Source organism: Maylandia zebra, linkage group LG4 (assembly GCF_041146795.1).
Source record: "Maylandia zebra isolate NMK-2024a linkage group LG4, Mzebra_GT3a, whole genome shotgun sequence".
Lineage (NCBI taxonomy): Eukaryota > Metazoa > Chordata > Actinopteri > Cichliformes > Cichlidae > Maylandia > Maylandia zebra.
Genome location: NC_135170.1, coordinates 9,906,131 through 9,928,679, shown reverse-complemented (window position 1 = coordinate 9,928,679; position 22,549 = coordinate 9,906,131). Strand labels below are relative to the sequence as shown.

Genomic DNA, 22,549 nt, shown 5'->3' with positions numbered 1-22,549 from the left:
AAACAAACATTCCACGCTCACCCTGCCCAAACCCACAGTAACACACATGCAGCTGTATGTTACTCAACTATAACTACAGGCATTCCTAGTATTGTGTAATACCTTCCCCAGTGCAATTCAACCTACACCACAATATTGATGTGAATGCAGATTTCATAGCTAAAATGAAAACAAAACAAAATACGGCATTCAGTGTGTGATAAAACACAAAAACACAACAGAACAACACAAGATTTTATCTCCACCAGTGTGGTTTTGAAATGTGCAGTAAGCTCAAGGAAAGACTTTTTTTTCCTCTTGTCTTTTTGTCTTGATAATACACAAACATGTTTTTGGCATTTAGCTCTGCGCACTTCCTTAGAACTGTAATACTCATCACGCATTACCAGTAAAAAAAGATTAATCGTGGTGTGCGTCATAAAAGCTTTCACAGCATCCAGTCAACATTTAGATGAGGTGAGTGCGGCTTCGTTTATCACTCCTGTTTCTGTATGTCCGTCCCCCTTTAGGAGCAGCACACTTATCTCAGTCATGTTTACAACCACTCAGTTTTCTGTAGTAGAGTTTTGTAATCATTTTATGACTTCTTACTGTCCCACTATGTAAACACATTCCTTTTCAGGCACTTAACTGCTCCAGTGTACCACAGAGTACCCAATGAAACCATATCTGAAACATCCATTCAGCCTCACATCATCGTTATAAAATTATTGTGAAACTGATGATAGAAAAGAGGCTCAACTTTTGTTGTTTTGTTGTTAAAAACAATGTTTGTTTTAAAAAAATACTTTTAAGATTAAAATCTTTTGAATCAGTGACACCTTAAGTCTAGTTGACTTTTGCCCTAGTTTATCCTGCTGCTTTGTTCAGCAGTCACACCATCAATAAACACTAGCCCGCTTCACTCTGGTACTAGTTCATCTGGGTTTCATCCGTCTACCTATTATTTTTCAGAAACATGCAGGCTCCTTTAGATCTGCACTTCCTGTTCTTGAGTGTAACAAGTGGTTTTCACCTTGTTGTAAAGCTTCTGTATTCCCATTCAGACCTTGCTGCAAAGTTTTTTTTCTTAACCACGGAAATCATTGTGGGATGTTGTCACTCCTAAAATTACGGAGGTTTATTAAGTATTTTGTTTTCAGTCTGTTGATAACTTCCCTCACTTGCGTCAGTATCTCCTTGGATGTCATATTGAGAGTTTCAGTGAAACGATAATAGATGCAAGTTAAACACTTGAGATCAGCTCCAGATCATTTATTAACTTTAGGCCTCAACCTGGCCACAACACTTCTTGTCAGTCAATTGTTCATTAACTTTTGAGGGTCATGTATGAAAATGGCTGTAATTCCTCAACAGTTAATGCAACACTTTTGTAAAAGAGTTAAAGTTGGAAGGCTTCACATCATGACTGTTGATTTCAAATCCACTGGGGTGGTGCACAGAGGCTAAAACGTTTGGCCTCTGTGCACCAGACTTTGAAGGTTCTTAAAAATATACTGAAAGCTTTACTATTACACAGAGAAAGAACTGATACACTGTGAACTCTCTGACACTTTGTGCTCAAAGTCCCTTTGTGTTCCCGCTGTATGAGACCAGGCATCTCCCCCTGAGAAAGTGTCTCATTGGGCCACATTGGGCTGCAGTGAGTGTGTGGAGAGCTGCAGTGCGGGTGTGCCTAAAGCTGTGATGAATGCACAAACAGCACAATTTGTGGTATTTGTGTCACACCTACCGTTTATGACTTCTGTAAGTTAACCCACGGTTTTACCAAGGAAATGCAGGTGTGTGTGGGTGCTGCTTGTGTTGTTTAGGTGGGGCTGCAGCGGAGCGGGCATACTAAGCTGATTTTTCTTTTTTCTCTCTTTTTTTTCCTCCAGCTGCAGTTATTTGCTGTCCTCGCGGCCTTTCAGGAAGGAAGCCTGTGGGGCAAATGACACAGCAAGCTCTTTGTTTTACTCCCTGCAATGTTTTCCCACTCCCTGTCTGAGCCCTGCAGGCCTCCGTCATCATTCATTCTCTGAATCCCAGCCAAGCTCTTTTACTCTGACTCTGGCTGTTGTGAATTCATGCGTGCACACCTGCCGTTTCTTTCTCCCAGTTCCTCTCGTTCTGTCTAATATGAGCTGGCAGAACCTGGTGTTGCAGATAACACTCTCAGCCAGGTCGGTTGCTGCGTGCCAGCTAGGAGCACGCTCACTGCTGCATTTGCATTCTGCTTTGCTAAGGGGGAGGACTAGTAATGGGGAGCCCGCTGCACTGCAGGTGTAGGTGGCGACATGTAATTGGTGTGTCTTTTGTAGGATTTTATTCACACTGAGGGAAACTAGGACCGCAACTAGGGCTGGAATTTTTACTAAAATGGCTTTTCTAGATGTAATTTTTTCATGTTAGATGGGTTATTTTCTGTTCTCATGTGCCGGTAAAATTATATTACATTTGTAAAGCTCTGAAACAAAAGGTATCAATTAGAATACATTTTTTAAAAGGTCTGTGGTATTTTTTATGAAATGCTTTTAATTCTCACGTTTAAGCAGAGGCTGAGGCTGCAGATCAACAGAAATTTCTTTATGAGTGTGTGTGTGTGTGTGTGTGTGTGTGTGTGTGTGTGTGTGTGTGTGTGTGTATGACCCAGTCAGCTCAGAGCTAAATCAAGGCCAGACCACTCCCTGTCCCGACTCTATTCACTCCACCAGCCGCTTCAAACCAGTCTGAATGTGGATGCACAACTGCACATGAAATGCTTCATCTTCGTCTCTCAATGTGAAAAACGTGTTTGCAAATGTAAAAAAGCTTTTTAAAAACTTCACCTAATTTCTAAACAGCTGAAGTAATGGTAATGCAAGAATGTAAAGCATTCATATACACATTAATAGTTTCTTTCTGATGTCTGAATGGATTGCAACACAACTTTTACATGAAACTGTCCCGGCTCTCGTTTTCCTGTAACAGCTTGTTAGACACGAGAATGTGACATTTATGATCTCACATGAGCAGGGGTGGGTGCCGAGGACTGTTGGCTAATACTGATAGCAGGAAAGTCAGGCTGGCCTAGAAACTTTGAAGTTGTTATGTGTTTCCATTATGTGCTCCACATTCATTGCCAAGAAAAAAAAAGTACTCAAAAGTGTTGGGCTCATATAATAAAGTCTGATAATATGAGAGAAAAACCATCTAAATGCAACATGACCTATAATATAATATGAGAAGGTTGCTGCCCCAAACTAACAACTCTGCTGTGCAGCATTTTTAACTGCTTCAGCAGAGCGACTGCCACATTGGTGGCTCTGATTACCCTAACTCACAATTGGGATGGTACTACAGCCACACTAGTGAAAACAGTAGTCGGAGATCACAGCATTGTGTGCAATGAACTTCCAAGCCAATTGTCTTTGGAAATGACAGCTTCAAAGACAGGGACCAATTCTGCATCCATTGACAGTCAGTTGCCATCTGAGAGTTTAGCATATCAAGGAAGCAATGAAACTGCGATAAAGAGAGAATCAGTCAGCAATCAGTTTGCCAGTTACATGCAATCTGTTTGTGGTAATTCAATGATTAACTGGAGACAAACTAGGAAAAATTTGCAAATCTGCTGCCAGTGCATTCGCAGAGATTCACATTCATAACTTCTATTCAGAGTCCAGCCAGGACGTTGTAGATTTGATATAAAGAATTAGAAATTCCTCCACAGATAGTGATATAGTTGCCTCCTCATGGCATTTAACTCCAAAAAAAGACAGGCACTCAGCAGCTTTGCATTAATATAGAAATATAATCATAAAACAAAAAGTTAGCAACTGTTTGGATCAAGACCTCCAATCTGTACGATACTGTTTTCAGCCAGTCCGAGTGAGACATTGAGATTGGTTTGGTGACAGGTTGCCCCCCACCAGGCAGTTGGCTTGGGATCATAGTAGCTGCCTAGAAGCTGAGGGTGTTGCACACATAACTTATAGACTTTGCCACAACGATTGACATTCAATCTATGACAGTGCAATTGCTGGTTGCTCTTTTCAGTCAGTAATGACTGAGATGTAATGTGAACTGTCCTGGTTTAGTTAACTTATCTAACCTGTGCTTATTATTTCTAGATTACGTCAAGTCGCTGTTTTGACTGAATACTTTGATGAAACCATTAAAAGCCCGAAGTTATCCTGGCATTCATGCTTGTGATGAATATATGTAAGCTCCTTGTCATACCCTGTGTATGCTGCTCCTTCTTTATACCCTACTCACTTGTGCTTTCTAGGGCTAATGAATCTGTATAACATGGATGAGATGTGAACTGTGCCGCAGGCTATGAGTTAGTTATGCAAGAAAAAAAGGGTTTTGGTCTTTACTTGCTCTTTTAACGGCCTCAAATAAATGTGGGGTCTTTTTCCCCCGAAGAAACACTTCAAAGCAGTGTTTTGTTGTCTTTATGTAACCACCATGTGTCATAGAGTTAGTGTAACAGACTCTGTAATAAGAACCTAGACTTGAGAAATGTGCCTTTAGGGTTCTGACTGACTAATTAGGTCAACAGCACTGTGCTATTGTGCGAATTCTGAATATATACACTCTGTGTTTGCATGAGCACATGTAATGTATGCTTATATGGACGTGTGTGTTTATGTAGAAACTGAAGAACATTTGCAAAGAGTCATAACTGCCCCCAATGACAAATGGAGGAAAATGGGCTTCTGTTGATTTACAGTGTGCAGACCGGGGCTTCTTCAGTCGTCTTACCTGAAGATGTGTTACAAATTTCTTGTATACCACTTCCCATCTTTCTCCCGTCAGCACAAACCAGTCACAGTAGATGGCCGCCCCTCCCTGAGCTCGGTTCTGTCTGAGGTTTCTTCCTGTTAAAAGGGAGTTCTTCCTTACCGCTGTCACCGAGTGCTTGCTGGCTTATAGGGTGCCATCTGATCGTTGGGGTTTTCTCTTTATTATTGTAGGGTCTTTACCTTACAATTTTAAGAACCTTGAGGCACCCCCCTCCCATTCCCTTCTGCTCTGTGCTCACATGCCTCTTTTACTCCTCCCACTGCCTTTCCTGCTCCACTAACCCTTTTACCCCAGACTGAGAAGGGGAGCCAGGTAACACGAGAGCCCTGTTTCTGCTTTGTTTGTCAAGAGTATCTCTGCTGCCACAGACAAACAAGAATGACACGGATGGAGCCTTAACCTTGATCGATCCATCTATCAGCACCCCCCACTCATCTCCCTCTCTCTGTGTCTCCCTCTCTCCCTGTGTTTCAGTCTCATTCTCCTCTCTTTTCCGTTGTTACGCACACTGACCTACTTTCCTGACCTGTTTATGCAGGCTCCGGTGGTGCAGCCATTCAAGTCAAATCAGGAAAATAAGAGACGCAGCAAAAAAATGCTGCCTGAGCTCTGTTATTCTCACAGGGAGTGTCACCTTGGAATGATCCTATGGGTGCTGGGTAGGCTGGCTATTATAAGGAATGCCCTGTAAGAGCCAAAATCCTATGAGATGATACTTTGTATACTTCTTTTTCTTTTCGTACATGTGTGCTCTTGGGCACTGGTGTGTGTGTGTGTGTGTGTGTGTGTGTGTGTGTGTGTGTGTGTGTGTGTGTGTGTGTGTGTGTGTGTGTGTGTGTGTGTATGACAGTGCACTGTGAAAGGCACTGATGTGTCAGCCTCAAAGAGGTGCTTTGTTTGGAGGCTTAGATCAAGTTAGCCTACTGGGTTAACTCCCCCCAGTGTTGCTCCTCCCTTTGCCCTTTATGTTATTATGAAAATGACCCATTTTGCTTTAAAGGAGGGTGGGAAAGAAATGATCCAGACAGTTTCTGCATGTGACACCTGAGCCAAAGGGCAGTCTAGTGATCGATCCCTGAATATAGAATCCAAATACTAGTGCTGAACTCCGGCTAACACTCACTTTGTGTTTAAACGGGGCTCCGTATAGCCCGTGAGTCTGAATGCGGACTTAGACAGGATTACACAGCAGCATTTTCTGTTTTAATACAATAAACGCACTGGGACTTGATCAGGAGGTTGGCAGGACAGTTGAGCTGGTGGCAGCAGTCAGAGGCTCAGACTGGCTCTGCCCTGGCTTTGTCCTCTGCATCACACAGCGCTGACTCTCACAGGTCAGATGCTGTTCAGTCCGGTCTGTGTTGCTCCTCTGCTATAAATATTCACCGACGTTATGTGGGGCACACCTGTTTAAGTTGTTGCAAATCTAAAGCGATCCCTTAACCTTTTGGCTGAACGTTTCACGTCAAGAGTGGGATAGAGTTGATATTTTTGTTTCATTTTAAAAGCCCTCAACGTCACGTGGAGAGAAATCAGAGGTTGAAAGCACGAGTCATAAGCCGCCAGAGAAGCCGTAATCAGAAGAACGCACGCACAAGTGTAATGTTTAGTGGTTATTTCATGCAATGAGCTTGGGTGTCTGTGTAGAAGTAGGCCAGTGTTACATCAGACGAGTTTTCTGGCGCCACCAGGCAAAGTGTGTTAGTGTGTTAGTGCGACGCTCCTCTCTCTGCAGATTGGTCTCGGATGCCAAAAAAGAGCAAGTGGGGACATTTAGCTAAGTACAAGGCTATCTCTGCTTAGTGAAAACAGGGTGTTCCTGCTAAACTTTTTGAGAACAGCAAGAAGGATCTTTATAGGAAGAACCTTTATAAACTTCAAGAAACACAAGAAAAATTGCTCTAATTTAACATGTTTGCGTTCTCATTGTGACTCACTCTCTTATGCCAATCACTGAGTAATTATTACCTAACTGATGACTCTTGCATAAGGTTCATGGATCATCATCTCAGTTGATAGCAGAAACTAGGCTGCCAGCTTGGATATGGTGCCTACAGACTGTGTTTTTGTACACTGCCAGCCAAGAGTCGTACACAGATCCAAACGACTGCTCACTTCAGTGTCAGCCGTGTGCAGCGGGCTGTAAAAGTCAGTGGATAAGGTGGATATGAACGTGCACGTAGCATCAATGTAGGTGCGATTGCATTAAGCCACCAAAACACAAACAAGGACAAACAAGAATTTTTCTTGATATGTTGACGGGTCAACATTATTTCTTTTTTATTTGAGTTTTCTTGAAATGCTCCCATCTTCCACAATGAACATTAGTGTCTTTACATATGTCAAAAGGAAGCGATGGTAATGACCAACCAGACCAACCACCACCCATCTCTACACACCACACTATCTTTGCCTTTTTTCTTTTCTTTTTTTTTGTCCTTGTCTTTTTCATTAAAACCATCAGCAAAACCACAAACATTACTGATTAATACACACTGAAAAGGGTGGGGGGAGCGTAATGAGGCAAATACATGTCATCACAGTCAGTAGGAAAAAAGACACAGTATAGAGGAAAACAGAACATCACCTCTTGACTATAAAACAAAACAAAACAAAACAGGATATAAAAACCAATGAAACAAACGTTACAGTGTTGTTTGAGGGCGGGGAGGGGAAACTTTACATTTATACACAAGCACCAAAAAGCCAAACATGGTACATAGACTTTTTTCTTTTAAAAACTAGAATCCAGTGAAGGCAATTCAGCACTGCCCAGTAGCAGAACTACCACGAATAACCCCTGATAATGAACAACGGAGAAAAATGGGAAACAAGGGAAGTGCCCTCTCTTCGTTCATTTCAGAATTGTTTACTCGATCGAAGAGTTAGAGAACTTCGCTGTAGCGTCAGCTTATGAGCTGTATTAACTCAGTTACGCATGTTGAATGCGAGCCATAGGGGCCATGCTTGGTCACACTACAAAACCACTTTTTCATGACAATAAAAGTAAACAGTAGTTGTGGAGGGCTCTTTTCTTAGGTGTTTCCACAAGAGGAACTTTGAGACTCAGTGCACTGTAGTGTGTTTCATAAGAATGTGACTTAATTCCTCCTGCTTTCGTTCATGCCTCCCAAGCGTCCCATGTCTGACGTGAAAGTTCAAAATCAAGGCTGCAGTATGCATCTAAAAAGAGCTGTACACATTCTCCATCTATGTTCCTGTGGGCTTTTTCTACAGTGATGGGCGTGTGAAGGGAGGGGAAATAAATACACTGGGCCAGTGAATGGTAACAACAAGAAGAAGATATGGTCGATAAAGCTCAAATGAACTAAAGGCTCATAGCCTGCAGCTGGTGAAGTCCACCGAATATTTAAAGGCTGGTTAAAGGTAAGAAAATTCAAAGATTCTTTTTTCTTTTTTTAACGAGGCCTTTGCCTCAGGGAACAACACGTTCTCCATTCAGTGCTGTTGGCGCTCCAAAATGGACGGCCGTTTAAGTGTAAACTAGGCATTAACTAACCGATTAATGCTAAAGCTCAACAATCAAGTGAGAGGTGATTCAAATCGAATGGGTCCTGTAGCCACAGTAGACAATGAAGAGAGTCGATTCGAGACAGGAGGGTCGCTTTCAGAATCCTCCAAAGATTTGTTGCAGTTTTTTTTGTTTTGTTTTTTGTTTTTTTGGTTCAATTTGTATTCAAATTTGTTTTGTAAAATATATGTTTAAAATAGATACATATATTCATATATCACAGTACTATACAAACCAAGTGCTTAAAAAATAAAGGTGATGGTGATCTTTTGAGAAATAATGGAGATGACTGGGGAAAGCATGGGGTGGTAGAGGTAGGGTCTGGGAAGAGGTATGGAACTTCTTATTGATAGTATTGTTGGTGCTTCTTTGGTCGAGGGAATGTCCCCAGTGTATGTTTGCATTTGATTTTAATTAAGGCAGATAGCCATACACGTGTATGCTCCTCTACAGTCGGATATGTACCAAAATTTTAGCACTGATAAAGCCTGAAGCGTTTATTTTTCTACATTCTTTATTTGTGTTTTTGTTATCAAAATGTGCTTTCACTGATGTACTCAACTGTATATTGTTGGATGACAAAAGTAGAAAAAGTGGACAGTTCCATTCCTCTTCTCATCACATAAACAAAAGTGCATCTGTAAGTATGGAGAGGATGTAAGAAATTACAACTCTGTACAATATATACAAATATAATACAGCCCTACAAGATGATCAGCCTCGTTGGGTGGGAGTGGAGTAGAAAAGCTAAGTTTCCTGTCCCGAGGGCTGAAAAGGGGTGAGTCAATCATAGGGCAAAAGGCATGATGGCAGGGTAGTTCTTCGATGAGAAATTGTGTCTTTGAGTCATTGAAGTTGTCATAACGACTTCAACTAAAAGTCCATGTCACCTAATCGCGCCTCTTGTTCCTTCGTCCACCTGTCTCCTTTTTTCCACCTTCCTTCCTGGCCCCCTCCCCTGAGGCCGCCTGTTTACAACCTCCGCCTGAGCTCTCTTGCTTAATGTTTCGTGGGGGCGTCAGGGACAAGTAGGGATGCTGGGGGAGAGGTGGCGGCGTAGCGGAGGGAGGGGTGGTTGGGGACTCTTGGCCGGAGCAGTTGCTGCCGCTACTGCTGCTGCTGCCGGTGCTCATGGCCCGGTGTTTGAGTCTCAGTTTGTGGGGCAAAGCGGTTCCCCTCACCTCCCCCTGAGGGTCCCAGCACTGAGCCTGAGGGCCCTGGGAGGAGGGCAGAGGCGAGGCAGGTTGGTGGATGGTAAGATGCGGGTTGTGGAAGCTGCCCATTTCTGAGCACAACGAGGAGGGAAGCTCATCGTCGTCTGTGGATGCCTCTTTTTCTGGACTGCAAGGATCTCCTTCACTGGATGTGGCCTCCTTACAAGAGGAGGTTGATTGGCCTTGGTAATAAGCCTCATGCCTGGGCCCGCCCTCATAAGTAAGAACAGGTGGCTCCTCGTCTTGTGTGCTGAGGTATGAGTGAGGCTGCTGGAGATGGTGGTACAAGTGTGAGTGGCTGACACCCTCCACTTGTTTGTGGTGGAGCTCCGCAGATGAATCGCTCTCCTGATGCTGCTCCTGCTGCAGTTGCTGCTGGGGGAGTTGGCAAACACGGTACACCTGTCTCTCTCTAGCCTCATTACGGCAGTCTGAGAGCTCATACGGAGGGGAATCTAATGTCTTCCTCTCAAGCTGCTTCGTCACCTCGGCCACTGTTTCCGTGGAGCTCTCTGTAATGGGCTGTTGGCTAGCACACACTTGGCTGCCGGTGCTGCCCTGCTTCTGCACGTTCAGCAGCTCGGCATCCTGCGTCCTGGTCAAGGAGTCCACGGGATAAGAGGCACTGCTGGCACCGTACAGAATGACGCTCCTCTGGGCAGCAGGCGGATGAGAGGCGGCCTGGCTGACAGTGTTGATAGAGGTAACGGGCTCCTGATGGGGTTGGGGCTGTTGGTGAAGGTGGTGCTGCTGCTGCTCTTGGCTGTGATATGTAGCCTCTAACTCCTGAGAATGCTGCTGGATCTGGTGGTGGGTGGGCACAGAGGCCAGTCCACGGTGGATGTTAAACATGATCTGGGTGGTGGTGCCGTTGGCGATGTCCATCTCCAGCCTGTCACCTTCCTGCTTGATCTCAAAGGGGATTGGCTCTGGGCTGTCTCTGGAGGAGCCGTCAGACATGTCAGAGAGGGAACCACGTGGAGAGTATTTCACCAGCTGCCTGTGGCCTTCACTGCGTCCCGACTGCTCCGTTTCAGAGGAGTCAGAGTTCACCATCACCTGAGAACCACTAGAGTAACCACTGGAGTAGTACTGAGTTGAGGAGGAGGAGGAACCTCCATTTCCTGCGTTGCTACCCGCACTGATTTGTTGACTCTTTTCAATGTAGGAGGCAGTGCTTATTAAGCCGAAGCGCAGCTTCAGCTGGAGCAGCTCTGTCTTGAGCCTCACATTCTCATCGTTCAGTGCAATGACGCGGTTCTCCAGAACCATATCATTGAGACGCCGCTTCTCCCGGGAGCGCTTGGCGGCCTCGTTGTTTTTACGGCGCTTCTCCCAGTAGGAGGCGTCCTTTTTCTCATCGGAAATGAACTCCCGCTTTCGCCTGCAGGTCATGTTGGGCTTGGGTTTGATGAGACGCCCCATACGAGTTGGAGTCCCTTGGATAGAAGGCAGAGACTCTTCATAACCGCTGAAGGTCTCAAGGCAGTTTAGGTTATTCCCTGAGTTTTTGTTTAACGTTTTGAGAGCCGATGTTAGATTTTCCATTTTTGTCGAGAGGCAGCCAGTTTGAAATGTTGCTGGGTGAACTGAGTGAAGAATTAGGCCAGAGGTTAAAGGTGGGGGTGGGGGGAGGTTGGGGTAGTGATGAAAACAACTGGTCTCCCAAGGCTCTGGGTCTAGTTATTGTAGATGTGGTATACTTATGCCAGGTAAACAGTCAAGTGTCCAAATTAGCCAAAAAGATAAAGAACAACTGTAGCTCAGCATTAGCAACCCACATTTATCCACTTGAAGGGTTATCAATTCAGTGTCCGAGCTCCTCGGAGTACTACAGACCCAAAGCAGTTCAGATCAGTCCTTTAGTTCCCTCTTTTTCTTCCCAAATTCTTGCTTTAGTTGGTTGTTAAAGGTTTAGCATAGAGCACACGGAGCTAAACTGGCAAGGAGGTGTCCCAGATCTCCACGTAAACAGCAGGATGTAGGTCGGCCTGTCTACCTCAGCGTGTCAGTCTCTTGGGGAGCGCCGCTCTCCCTCCCTCCGTCTTTCTCTGTTCTCTCTGCAGTTGACTGCAAGATGAAAGCCTGCAGAGATAAAAAACAGAAAAAAAAACCATTTGTTAATCCACTGCTGACTGCTGCTGTTCCATCCTGCAGCCTCACATCAGAACTACAGTTATTTGAACTTTTTTTTTTTTTATCATTTTCCAGCTTCTTTTGGCATGCAAAATAATATAATAAATACATATCTATAACAGAAAAGCTTTCCTCTGCTGTTGGGATGTCTGGCCTTTACTGAGTGTGTCGCCCCTGGCAACCAGTGAATAGATGCTAGACCTCACTGTCTGACCTTTCGGCCTTGCTATTGATCCGATCCGTCTGGAACCTATGACCCCCGGCCCGGTCATGTTGACTTTTGTGATGCAATGTGAGCAGTGGGTTCATCGCCAGGCTGATGATCCTGTTTTGTTTCAACACCCAGGATTTAAAAAACACACTTGTTCAACGCTGCATGCTAAAATGTCGCAAGGTCTGAGCTAATAAGGTTTTATGTAGGCGGCTGAGGGCAAAACTAAAGCCTTGTAAATTAAATAGAAGTATATCGCAATCGAGGCAGGCACACACACATGAAATAAAAACACAGAAATTGCATCAGTCTGGGACATGCTGAGAGCATGAAAACTAAACTGTTTAAGGATTAGCTCTTTTTTTGTTTTGCCAGATGAATATGTGGGCCAGACAGAGCAAACAGTGAGTCAGTCTCAGAGCCGTGGGGTTCCCTGACACACACACCAGACTGGCTCTCCACTGAGAAACCCCATCCACGAACACTGCTACCCCCCGCCTTGGTTCATCCGCACAGGAATGTGACAGCATTCTTTTCCGAAACAACTCAGTGCCAAATCGATGATGCAGAGTGAGCAGATAAGGCAGACAAAGGCATCGTTAATGCAGGTCAAGGATAAAAAAACTGAAGAGAGATATGGAGGTGTGGGGGGCAGCTGGGAGGTGGGGCTTTGATAAATATAGGTCAGTGGCCCCAGGAAAGAAGGGAGGCGGGAAGCAGAAACACAGGCTGGGATAACACAGAATCGTTAGATTGGGGGTAAAATGCGAGGGTGGTCAGACCATGGCGAGGAACACCTCAGCGCTCAGTAATTAGCTGAACAGGTGCACCTTTATACCAAAGTAGTACAATTCTGCTGATTTTGAGGCTACGCAGAATTAAGCAAATCAGCAATTCTTCTAAATGCTTCCATCTGTTTAAAGGCTCGGTGGTGTTCAAAGTCAGTTGGTTTGTTGGTCCACAACTTTGGATTGGAGCTAAGTATCTCAACAGCTAGGCCACATTTCCTACATTTTCTAGAGCTATCAAAATGGTTCAATTATCCCATTAAGCATCTCAGTATTGCCTGGATAGATTGGCACAGACTTTTTGTGCAAATTGTAATGATCTGTTACTCCCCCAATTTCCACACTGAGATTTGTGATTTCTGACAACTTTTGTGATTTGTAATGTGACCTGACAGACTCCTGTTGCAAAAATAATTAGGCAGCGCATGCAGTTGTTGTTCTTCTGCATGACTTGTTCTTTCAGAGGTGTCAGACAGCAACAATTCTCCCTGCTCTTAAATGAACTGGTCCAATTGGAAAAGCGCCTAAAAACTCGGGAGGTCAAGCTTATCAAGTTGCATAGAAAATGGAATGGTAATCTCATCCCAAGTGCAGCAAATCATCTGCATTTCCAGGTTGAAGTGCGTAAGCGCTGCTGTTACACTGTGACAATCTGTAATCTCATAATCTAGTGAGATATTTGCAGCGACTGTGCTCTGCTTGTCCTGTGGATTTCATATTGTTACGTAACTCCTCACAATAAACACGGATTTCAGCCCACTTTTTTTTTAGTTCTCATATACAGAAGAAACCAGACTAACTATAAAACAGGGCCACAAGTTTTGGCTTTTTGAAACTGTCTTTCAGAGTAATCCAATAAAAGCTACATTAGAGTTACACCATATTTGAAAGTCTCAGCTGAATGGTTTAAGGGTGTCCTCGTGAGCCTCCGACATGTGGCTGCTGGGCACGGCAACGCAAGAACGAGGGTAGAGACTGTTTCTCAGCCTGTCCCACTGACCCACAAACTGGGGACCGACCGCACTCTGTAAATACGTCTTAGCTGCCTCCAACTGTACGGCCTGCTGGAATATAGGTCAGCCCAGCAGTGGAGAGGTGAAGAGACAAGGGAGGGGCTGACAAAAAAGAAAGACAAAAAAAGAAAAGAAAAAAAGAAGGATGCATGGAAAATGAGAGCATTGTGCAAATATAGACAGAGGTGAGAGCAAGTGGAGCGAAGACAAAGAAACGAAGAGGAATCAGTGAGGGAGAGTTAAAACAAAGAAAAGGGATGGAGATGAGATTATACTGTAGCTGGATGGGGGTGGGTGAGTGTTGGGGGGGGGGGGGGTAAACAGTGGCAATTGCGACAGTGTTGGTATTGCATCAGAAGAAGGATCACCCATAGCAACAAAAAGGGGGAGAAAGAAGGGGGTTAGCCAATCATATTGGACTTTGTCTCAATGTTTCTGGACCAGTGGCTTGACACGACCCGAAGCAGATGGTGAGAAAACCATGTTCCGTAACAAAAGGAGGGTCGACTGACGTCACGTGAACATTATTCCACATCTCGCCTACAGTCAGGACGAGCCAGACGCATGAATTAACTCCTCTGTTTAATTAACTCACAGTGGAGGTTCGTGCTTTTTTTTCTTTTTATTTGTCTCTCCCTCTTTTGCACCTTCAAATATTCAGGCTGTGTGAATGAGCATGAATCATAGCAGAAGGTGTTGATGGTCTTCTTTCACTACTGAGCCTGCGTTACGTTTCATGTGTGCGCCATCAGAAAGAAACAATAGATTTCACATCTCCAAAGATGCTTTAAAACCCACAAAGGCATCGCCGCCAAGAACGAAGCGCAAAGTGTTTCATTTTGCATGCGTTTGAACCACACTGCCTAACCTCTGCACACAGTTCCTCAACCTAGACCGCTCTTTCCAGTCTATCATCTAGTCTCCACAAGTCACTGCCAGGTTTCTGTGGCACTTGTGGAATGATAGCACGGTAAAAGAATCCAAGTCGCCCCCGCCCGCACAACCACAGGGGCCGAACCGCAAGAGTCTAAATGTGGCAGTGAGCTTTGGAAATAGTGAAGTCAGTTCAAAAGCCAGCACACGTGTTTCTGTGGAGCACTTCAGGAAATGGGTTGCAGGTCTGACATAAAAGGAGAAGGGTGTGTGCACATGGGTCGGGGGTGCACATGCTTCAGAGAAAAGGCGAATGATGAAACCGCTGTCCAACCCCCCCAACCAGCCATTCACCCTTAGGAAAAATGCAATTTAAGGCACATGGTGCAGTGCCCCTGGGGGGAGGGGGGGGGGGGGGGGGGGGGGGGTGTCACTGGGCTACAAGTCTTTTTTTTTTTTTTTGGGGGGGGGGGGGGGGGGGGGGGTGTTAACTTTATATAAAGGCTTGGACAGCATGCCATCAAGGCAAGGCAGAGTCCTCTGTAAGCTTGTTCCATGAACACAGGCCATATCACTCTGGATACTCAGCCTCTCTCCAAAAGGAAAAAAAGAAAAAGAAAGCAGAGGGACTAAGTCCATGTGTTGCACCAGTCACATGTGCTCCATTGGCCTACTAAATGCTGTAATTCGCCTCTGTGCTGGATCCAAACCGCAGCACAATAACAAAGCACAAACCCTCATCTTTTATCATCTTACATGTGCCAGGAAACCCCGAGAAAGCCGAGAGGCCGCAAAGTAGGACAGCATGGAAACCACGCCATACTCCTGACCATGAACTCTATTTAGGCTGGATAAAGAAAGGTTTTATCTGTTTTATTTTTTCAGAACTAGATTAAAAGAGGGAGTTGGCTCAGTCGCGCAATGCAATGATGCAATAGTCGTGGAATGACATGAAAGTTTTTTTTGTTTCTTTCTTTCTTCCTCTTTTCAAAAATGTACACGTGTTAAAATGAAGCTGCTCGCAGTGCCACTTTTCTATTTCTGCATGACCGCCTCGTTTCTTTGTTACGGCGGGGCGAGGATTTATTTTGGTGGTGTTCTGATTCTGCCTTCCTCGTCAGCGGCAGTGGTGCGCCTCATCCCCTCCTCTCCACCCACCCCAGGACAGATGTGACCTACATTCTTAGCTGGCATAGAGACCCAGTGTGTGCGCCAACCAATTGGCAGCGACCTCTGCGCAGCAAAGCGCAGCGCTGCTTCGCCGCAGACTACGAGCTTCCGCAGATTGCATAATCTGCCCCTTTCTTTAATCCATTTGTTATTTAATTAATTTATTATGCAACCTGGAACCTTTGTTTAACACACCGCATATACACTGTGGCCACAGCGTGACCCCCAAACTGCGTGAAATCCCTTTAAGGAACGCATCGCTCCGCTGAGGACGGGGAAGCCGACCCACAGCAAAAACCTGAAATCATTTTTGTTTCTCTTTCTAAATCTGCTGTTTATACCATGCGGTGTGTAAAAACACCCGCACGCTGCTGGAGCGGAGATCTGGAAGAGAACAACGGGTACGATGCCCACGTGCTGTGTAAACCGCACAAAGCTGTTTGGGGAGATGAAGCCAAGGTGACTTTCAAAACAAACCCAAGCCGTAGAGTTACTTGTTACTAGCCGTAGAGTTACTAGTGCCTGAATTCAGCCCCCGCTCTAGTTGAGGAATGTTGCGGCTTCAGCCGGTGCTGACCTGCGGTGAAGCGCGGCTCATGTTCAACGTTATAATATCCTGATGCGTATTTACACCAGGCGGACCCACGGAAGACCCAGAAATAAATAAATCTGAGCCAGTGAGCAGCCCAGTCAGAGAAACATGTCCCCCCACATTCCTCCTTTGTTGGACCGTCTAACAAATCGTGTTCGTGCACAGCGGATTCTCGGTCATCTTAGGAAAAGCGTGTATCCCAACTCTGCCGCAAAATTTACCCACCGCCTCAAAATCGCCTTCCAAGCGAAACTCGACAAGCTTTCCACGCGCTGCCATATTTACGAAAAATAAGCACGCGTCTATTGTAGCTGTCTGCCGAGCTACTGAGGAACACCAAGAAACATCTGACCCACATTTGATCCAGATGTTCTGATCCACACACACACATACATACACGCGCGCCTCACCTCGCACTCGGCTGCACTCATCGGAGCCCGTGAACTTCACCATTCCTCAAACGCGATCCACGCTGGCTCCCATCAGTCCGAGCCGGGGTTGTAAACAAAGGAGAGACAAGCAGAGCCGAGCGTCCGTGCGTATCCACGCGATCATGCCTCGATCACGCGTGTCGGTGTGCTCCGGTTTGTATTGTGCTTGCTTCAGACTAATACGAGCCTACGGGCCACTAAAGGGTTAAGGAGGGCTGCACAGCCGCGTTAACCTTTACAAAGAGCTGCTACACGTGACAGAGAGAAGTGTGTCCTCGGAGCCTGCATGGGATTTTTCCAGCTGTCTGCACGGACTAGCCTACTAACCCAAAAGAAAGCGAGGACAGATTTGTAGCTGCTCCAGAGCCCCGCAGCACGTAAACCCGACTCTTATTCACGCAGCTTTTGCAAAAACAACAACAACAACAACAATAATAATTATTGTGAATAATAATTTATTATTATTATTATTATTATTATTATTATTATTATTATTATTATTATTATTATTATTATAATAAGACCAAAAAGAAGGGTGTATAAGCTGGTGGAGTTCCCATTAATATCAAGTATTAGCCTATATATTTATTATTATCAGCCTATTTATAGGTCTGGTAATAATAACTGTTATTAAATATGATATAACTGCACCATGTATTCAGGTTAAATAACAATTACGTGAGCCACGTGTGTTACGAAAGCAGGTGTGCGGGTTAAGCACAGCAGATTGGCTCCTAAAAGCACCACAACAAACCATGAATATTCAATTTGGGCATGCGCGCTAAGAAGCGGATGCGTTGACCCTGCCTACAACTCCGCTCCACGGCGGGCTGTCCGCACTCACCTGCCCCTGCTTCCACCAAGCAGCCGCACCTTTTTTTTCTTTCTTTCTGAAGGAATCCCATAATCTTTTTGCAAAGCCCCCCGATCCCCCCCGGTCCCCCACACCGACTTCCTCCCATCCGCTTCCTCTCTCTGACACAGATCCTCATATAGCTCCATACACTCTCAAGGAGGCGGGGTACAGCCTCGCCTTGACATTGAGGCGAACACATCCAGGCACCAAAACAAATTGTAAACGCGGCGACCAGCTGCTCAGAGGAAAAAAGCAACTCAAGAATATATATATATATATATGCTCTGATCCACACACACATACATGTATTGGGCATGTATGCACCAGTCAATAACAACAACTTACCTTTTTGCTTTAAAAGCGACAGGATCCACACACAGTCCGGCTCCTGCCCAACAGTCCGCTTTGCTGGCTCTGTCTCTCTCTCCTTACAGTATCTCCCTCTCTCTGTCACACACACACGCCGTTTGCCACTTTGAAAACACCAGCTCTCCCGATTAGTGCAGGTATATGCGAGAGTGAGAACACAGTGCCTTGTTTTGAGCGCGCTCCTCATGTCATGTTTGCTCCAATTCCTCCCTCCCTCCAACTCTCTCTCTCTCTCTCTTTCGCTCTCTCGCTCTCCCTCCGTGTGTGTGTGTCTCTGAATGTATGTTAGTAGGTCAGTTGTTGCATAACAGGACGCTTTGGGTGCCTAGTCACGTTTTTTTGTTTCTCTCTCGGATGTGGCCCCCTCCCTGTCTCTTTCTTCTTGCCTTCAAATCCTGTTTGGGGTGGGGTGGGGTCAGGGGTAGTGGGGGGGGGGGGGGGGGGGGTTCAGGGGGAGGAGACAGGTCCAGTAGGGGAGGGACTATGCTCAAAGGCAATTTCAGCCAGATGAGGGCATATGATACCCATAATGAGATTGCTAGATATTGAAAAAGCACACACACACAGACAGGCTGGTCCGGGGAAATCAGAGTCGCATCCTCTGTGCAGATACCCAACTTGACATGCCTGCCACGCAGCTTCTTGAGTGTGCTAGTCAACCTGCTTTTAAAAGTGAAAAGATCAATTTGACATTTCAGCTGAGCCCGACAACACTGACAACACCAAAGCTTCAGCAGCTGGGCAGTTTGGCTTTAACGTTGTAATTTGCACTGTTGCCCCATTTTAACCATACGCCACAACCTTCTATGTAACCTGATGTGCACCTCCTGAGAAACGTAACTACACGTGTACCGCATAACACAGGTGTGGGCAACTCCAGGCCTCGAGGGCCGGTGTCCTGCAGGTTTTAGATGTCACCCTGGGTCAACACACCTGAATTAAATGATGAGTTCATTACCAGGCCACTGGAGAACTTCAAGACATGTTGAGGAGGTCATTTAGCCATTTAAATCAGCTGTGTTGGATCAAGGACACATCTAAACCTGAAGGACACTGACCCTTGAGGCCTGGAGTTTCCCACCCCTGGCATAACGCAACAACTTGAATAGTGTGGGAGGTTGGATAAAAGGAGTTTCCAGTTACTATGTAAGTTAGGACGACTGGAAATAAAGGGGCACCCATCCTACATGGGATCTGCAAAAGTACCCTACATGGCTTCTTACTGAGCACTGGGAAGCACAAGAACTGTGAGAAGTACAGTTTTTGGATTTAATATTCTTGAACATTTGAATATTTCCTCTTTGTATTATTTTATATCAACTTTTCACTCCATTTCCAAGTAGGATGCTTTAGAGCAGGGAAACACATTTTATATTGAAGACTACATAAATTTGATCTTAAGTGAATCTTCCCATCCTGTCTGCATAAAGACATTTACCTACGCATGTAATCCCAAAGCTAGAAGTGCAGTTCCAACAGCGTGTCCTAGATTTCCCACATGATATAGAAATAGTGCTGTAGTGAGTGAAAAAAAATCTGAAAATCTAAATTATAAGAAATTGATGTGTAAAATTATAGAAAAAAATTGTGGTAGCTCACATTTTTTTGTTTGTGTACCCAGTGTAGAAAAACTGAAATTTCTTCAATCACTGGTGAAAAAACAGGAACTTCTCTGGTATTTAATGTTTAGTTATTACTTAATTACTGTGGTGGGGCATAGCCAAAAAAAGCTGTCAAATTTACATTTAAAATACATTTAAAAGTACATAAAGTTATGTCTTCTCTCACATTTTCCAACGCCATCCAGTGGGCCGAGTTTTTGGCGGGCTCATTTTGACCCCCAGGCCTTTTGTTTGATACCAGTGTTTTAGAGGCTATGAATACATGATATAAGTCAGCTTTAGAAATATCTAATTATTTAATCTTGTGTAAATCTTGGCAGTTCTTGCTGACATTAACATAAAAAACAGATATGTGAGAGGTAAAGCAGCATGACATTAAAAAATCTCTTAAAAAACAAGTGCCAGTTTCTCCCACAGGAACTTACTTCAGTACTTTGAGGTCATGCTCGTGTATTTCTACCTCAGTGCACATTTGAATATAGCGTTTTAAATGTAATCCAACACAAAATAAGTCAAAGTTGACTTTCAGTAAAAAAGGCAGAGGTATTTCCAGTCTGCTGGTGCAAACTCAAACTGGAAATATGATTTAATTGAGGAAAAAACAATGATAAAAATAATGTCTTTCATTTTTCAAGTTCAGGCAACACGTGACGTGTGTGCGGCACGTGCTGCCTCTTTGGCCTCCAGCTACCTCGCTGATGGGGCAGTTTTGACTTCTTTTGTTGTCACTCAGGGAAGAACTTTTGGGCAAACCTGTGCGTGACCTTTAGAGGAAACCATGGACATTTTAGTCAGTGTTGCAAGTGGACGAACGCAAGTGAAAATCTTTAGTTTTGTTATGTTGGAGGTGTTTCCTGGCAGTCACGGTTCTTGCATTCGCAGAACTGCTCCGCGTACAGTATGTTCCCAAACGACTGTGCTCAATAATCCAGTCAAACCAGCTCACCTGGACTCATTGTAAGCATGTTGTGTAATTTTGATTAGTCCTCACCGCAAGCAGGAATGTGTGTCATGCTCAGAGGTGTAAAGTCTGGAGGAGGCTCAAACAAAGAGGAGAACAGTTAAGCTATTTGGTTCATCTTACTTCTCCACTTTAAACAACGCCCATTTGGTTTGGCTTATGAGTGGGCTGAATGGATACCTGTCAGTGTGGCATGCAGGGGGACTGGATCAGAGACAGACTCACACCAGGAAGTGTGACTAACGTACTGGACGGGACTAATCAGCAATGTAATTGAGTTGTGATTTACAAAGACAATATATCAAACACTGCAACACCTTAAAACAAACAAACAAACCACCAGCTAGAACTACAAATATACTCACTAGCCTCTTTATTAGGTATACCTGTTCATCCGATTGTTATGCTACAAAAAATTAAGGCCATTCTGAAAACACCCAACTATTACATCCCAGTACTATAGCAAGGTGTACCTGAAAAAGTAGCATTAGTTGAAAGTTGAAACCCACCCAAAACAAAACGCAGGAACAGAAGCACATTTCCCATTGTGGTGCATCACCCCTACTTTCAGGAAACACAGCAGCTGCATGTTTCTCTACATCGTTCTGCAGATGTTTTCACTGGGTGACAGGTGAGGAGTGCAGATGGGCCGCACTCTTTTTCTGCAGAAATATATTACCAGCGTCCATCTTTGTTTTGCCCATTAAAAAAAAAAAAAAAGTTACAAATTGAAAATAAGCATGTATGTGGTAATCTGGGCGTAAAAGCCTGGTGATGTACCCTTTGAATGCAGTTTGGATCATCACCGGAGCGCCTCTGTGTGAGATAGCCCTGCTGCAGACACAGTGATGCTTCAGGCTCTCGGTAAAATGTGCATTATCCACAGAGTGATTTAAATTGGCAAAAGATTGCCTGAACGGCTGCCTTAAAGGCTGACTTCTGCTGCGGATGTGTTCATTATCTCCTTTTATCTTCAAGGCTGCGCTCTTCTTTTTTATGTCAGTGTCAAAAAAAGAAAAAGAAAGAAAAAGAATGGTTTGTGTGAGTGTTCACAATGAGAAATTGATCCTCTTTCACTAAAACATGAGGAAATTCCAGCGTATTACTTTAAGAATTGCAAGTTAAATACGTGTCAGTAATCGCAATTAGGCCATCTCTTTTTTCCTCCCCTGGCTTGAAGCATGTGTACGACTTTTCACCTTTTAAATGAGGAATTCCTTTTTTCCCTCTGAGCTCTAGTTTGATAAAAACACACCACCTAAATTGCTGCAACTTTTTGCATTAGATGCTGAGATCCTTTTTCTTTTACCCACATGTTTTCAGATTTGTGAAGCTGCCACACCGCCTTGTCTTTGTTCCAACGCATCATCAGAGGGTAACCCCCTAATGAGAAGCATCATTTTCAACATGTATGAATCACCATTCTTTCGCTTTATCTCCTTCTTCAGCCGGAGGAGACAAACATCACGACGCGAGCAGAGGCACCGGCCGTGAACTTGGGTCCCCCTCCCCCATTCAAACCACACACAGACTCACTCTCTCTCTCTGTCTGTCTGCGCATCACTCCCTCTTTCTTCCCCCCTTGCACCCCATCCTTATCCCCACCCCAACCCGACCCCTTCTAGCTATGTCTGCAAGCGTTCCCATGGCAACTGTCGCACTGTCTGCCTAGCAACAGGCTTTATCCTTTCACTAGAAAAAAAGAGGGGAGCAGAAAGAGGGGGTTGTGTGTGTGGGGAGGGGAGGGGGGGGTGTATGGGTGCATGGATGTGGGTGAGGATGATCGTGGAACGGCAGCATGTTGCAGTGGATCCATTAAAGCAGACTCCCTTTCTCCCCTCACCACACCTGCAGCAACTGCCTCTACCTTGTTCCCTTTCAGTTTCACCGCAGGCTTTCTTCACTTTACTCTCAGCCTGTTTTACTAATCAAATCTATTCTAATCCAGTGTTTGTATTTCGACATTTCAGAGGCTTATAGACAGCTCATCTTATTGCAGGGCGGATCTTTG

General features: G+C 44.8%; 1 protein-coding gene across 2 annotated transcripts; it reads right to left on the bottom strand.

Moving 5' to 3' along the window:
* Nucleotides 1-7,011: 7,011 nt before the first annotated feature.
* On the bottom strand, nt 7,012-18,240 carry nfil3-2 (nuclear factor, interleukin 3 regulated, member 2). 2 transcript variants are annotated; one of them, XM_004562907.5, is made up of 2 exons: nt 17,932-18,240; nt 7,012-11,601 (listed from the first exon to the last, which is right to left on the bottom strand). In XM_004562907.5, exon 2 carries the CDS (start codon nt 11,062-11,064, stop codon nt 9,193-9,195), a length of 1,872 nt encoding a protein of 623 aa, XP_004562964.1. In that variant the 5' UTR covers nt 11,065-11,601; nt 17,932-18,240; the 3' UTR covers nt 7,012-9,192. The 2 variants fall into 2 exon arrangements, with proteins under 2 accessions (XP_004562964.1, XP_004562965.1); XM_004562908.5 differs by lacking the exon at nt 17,932-18,240 and adding an exon at nt 16,710-17,048.
* Nucleotides 18,241-22,549: the final 4,309 nt, after the last annotated feature.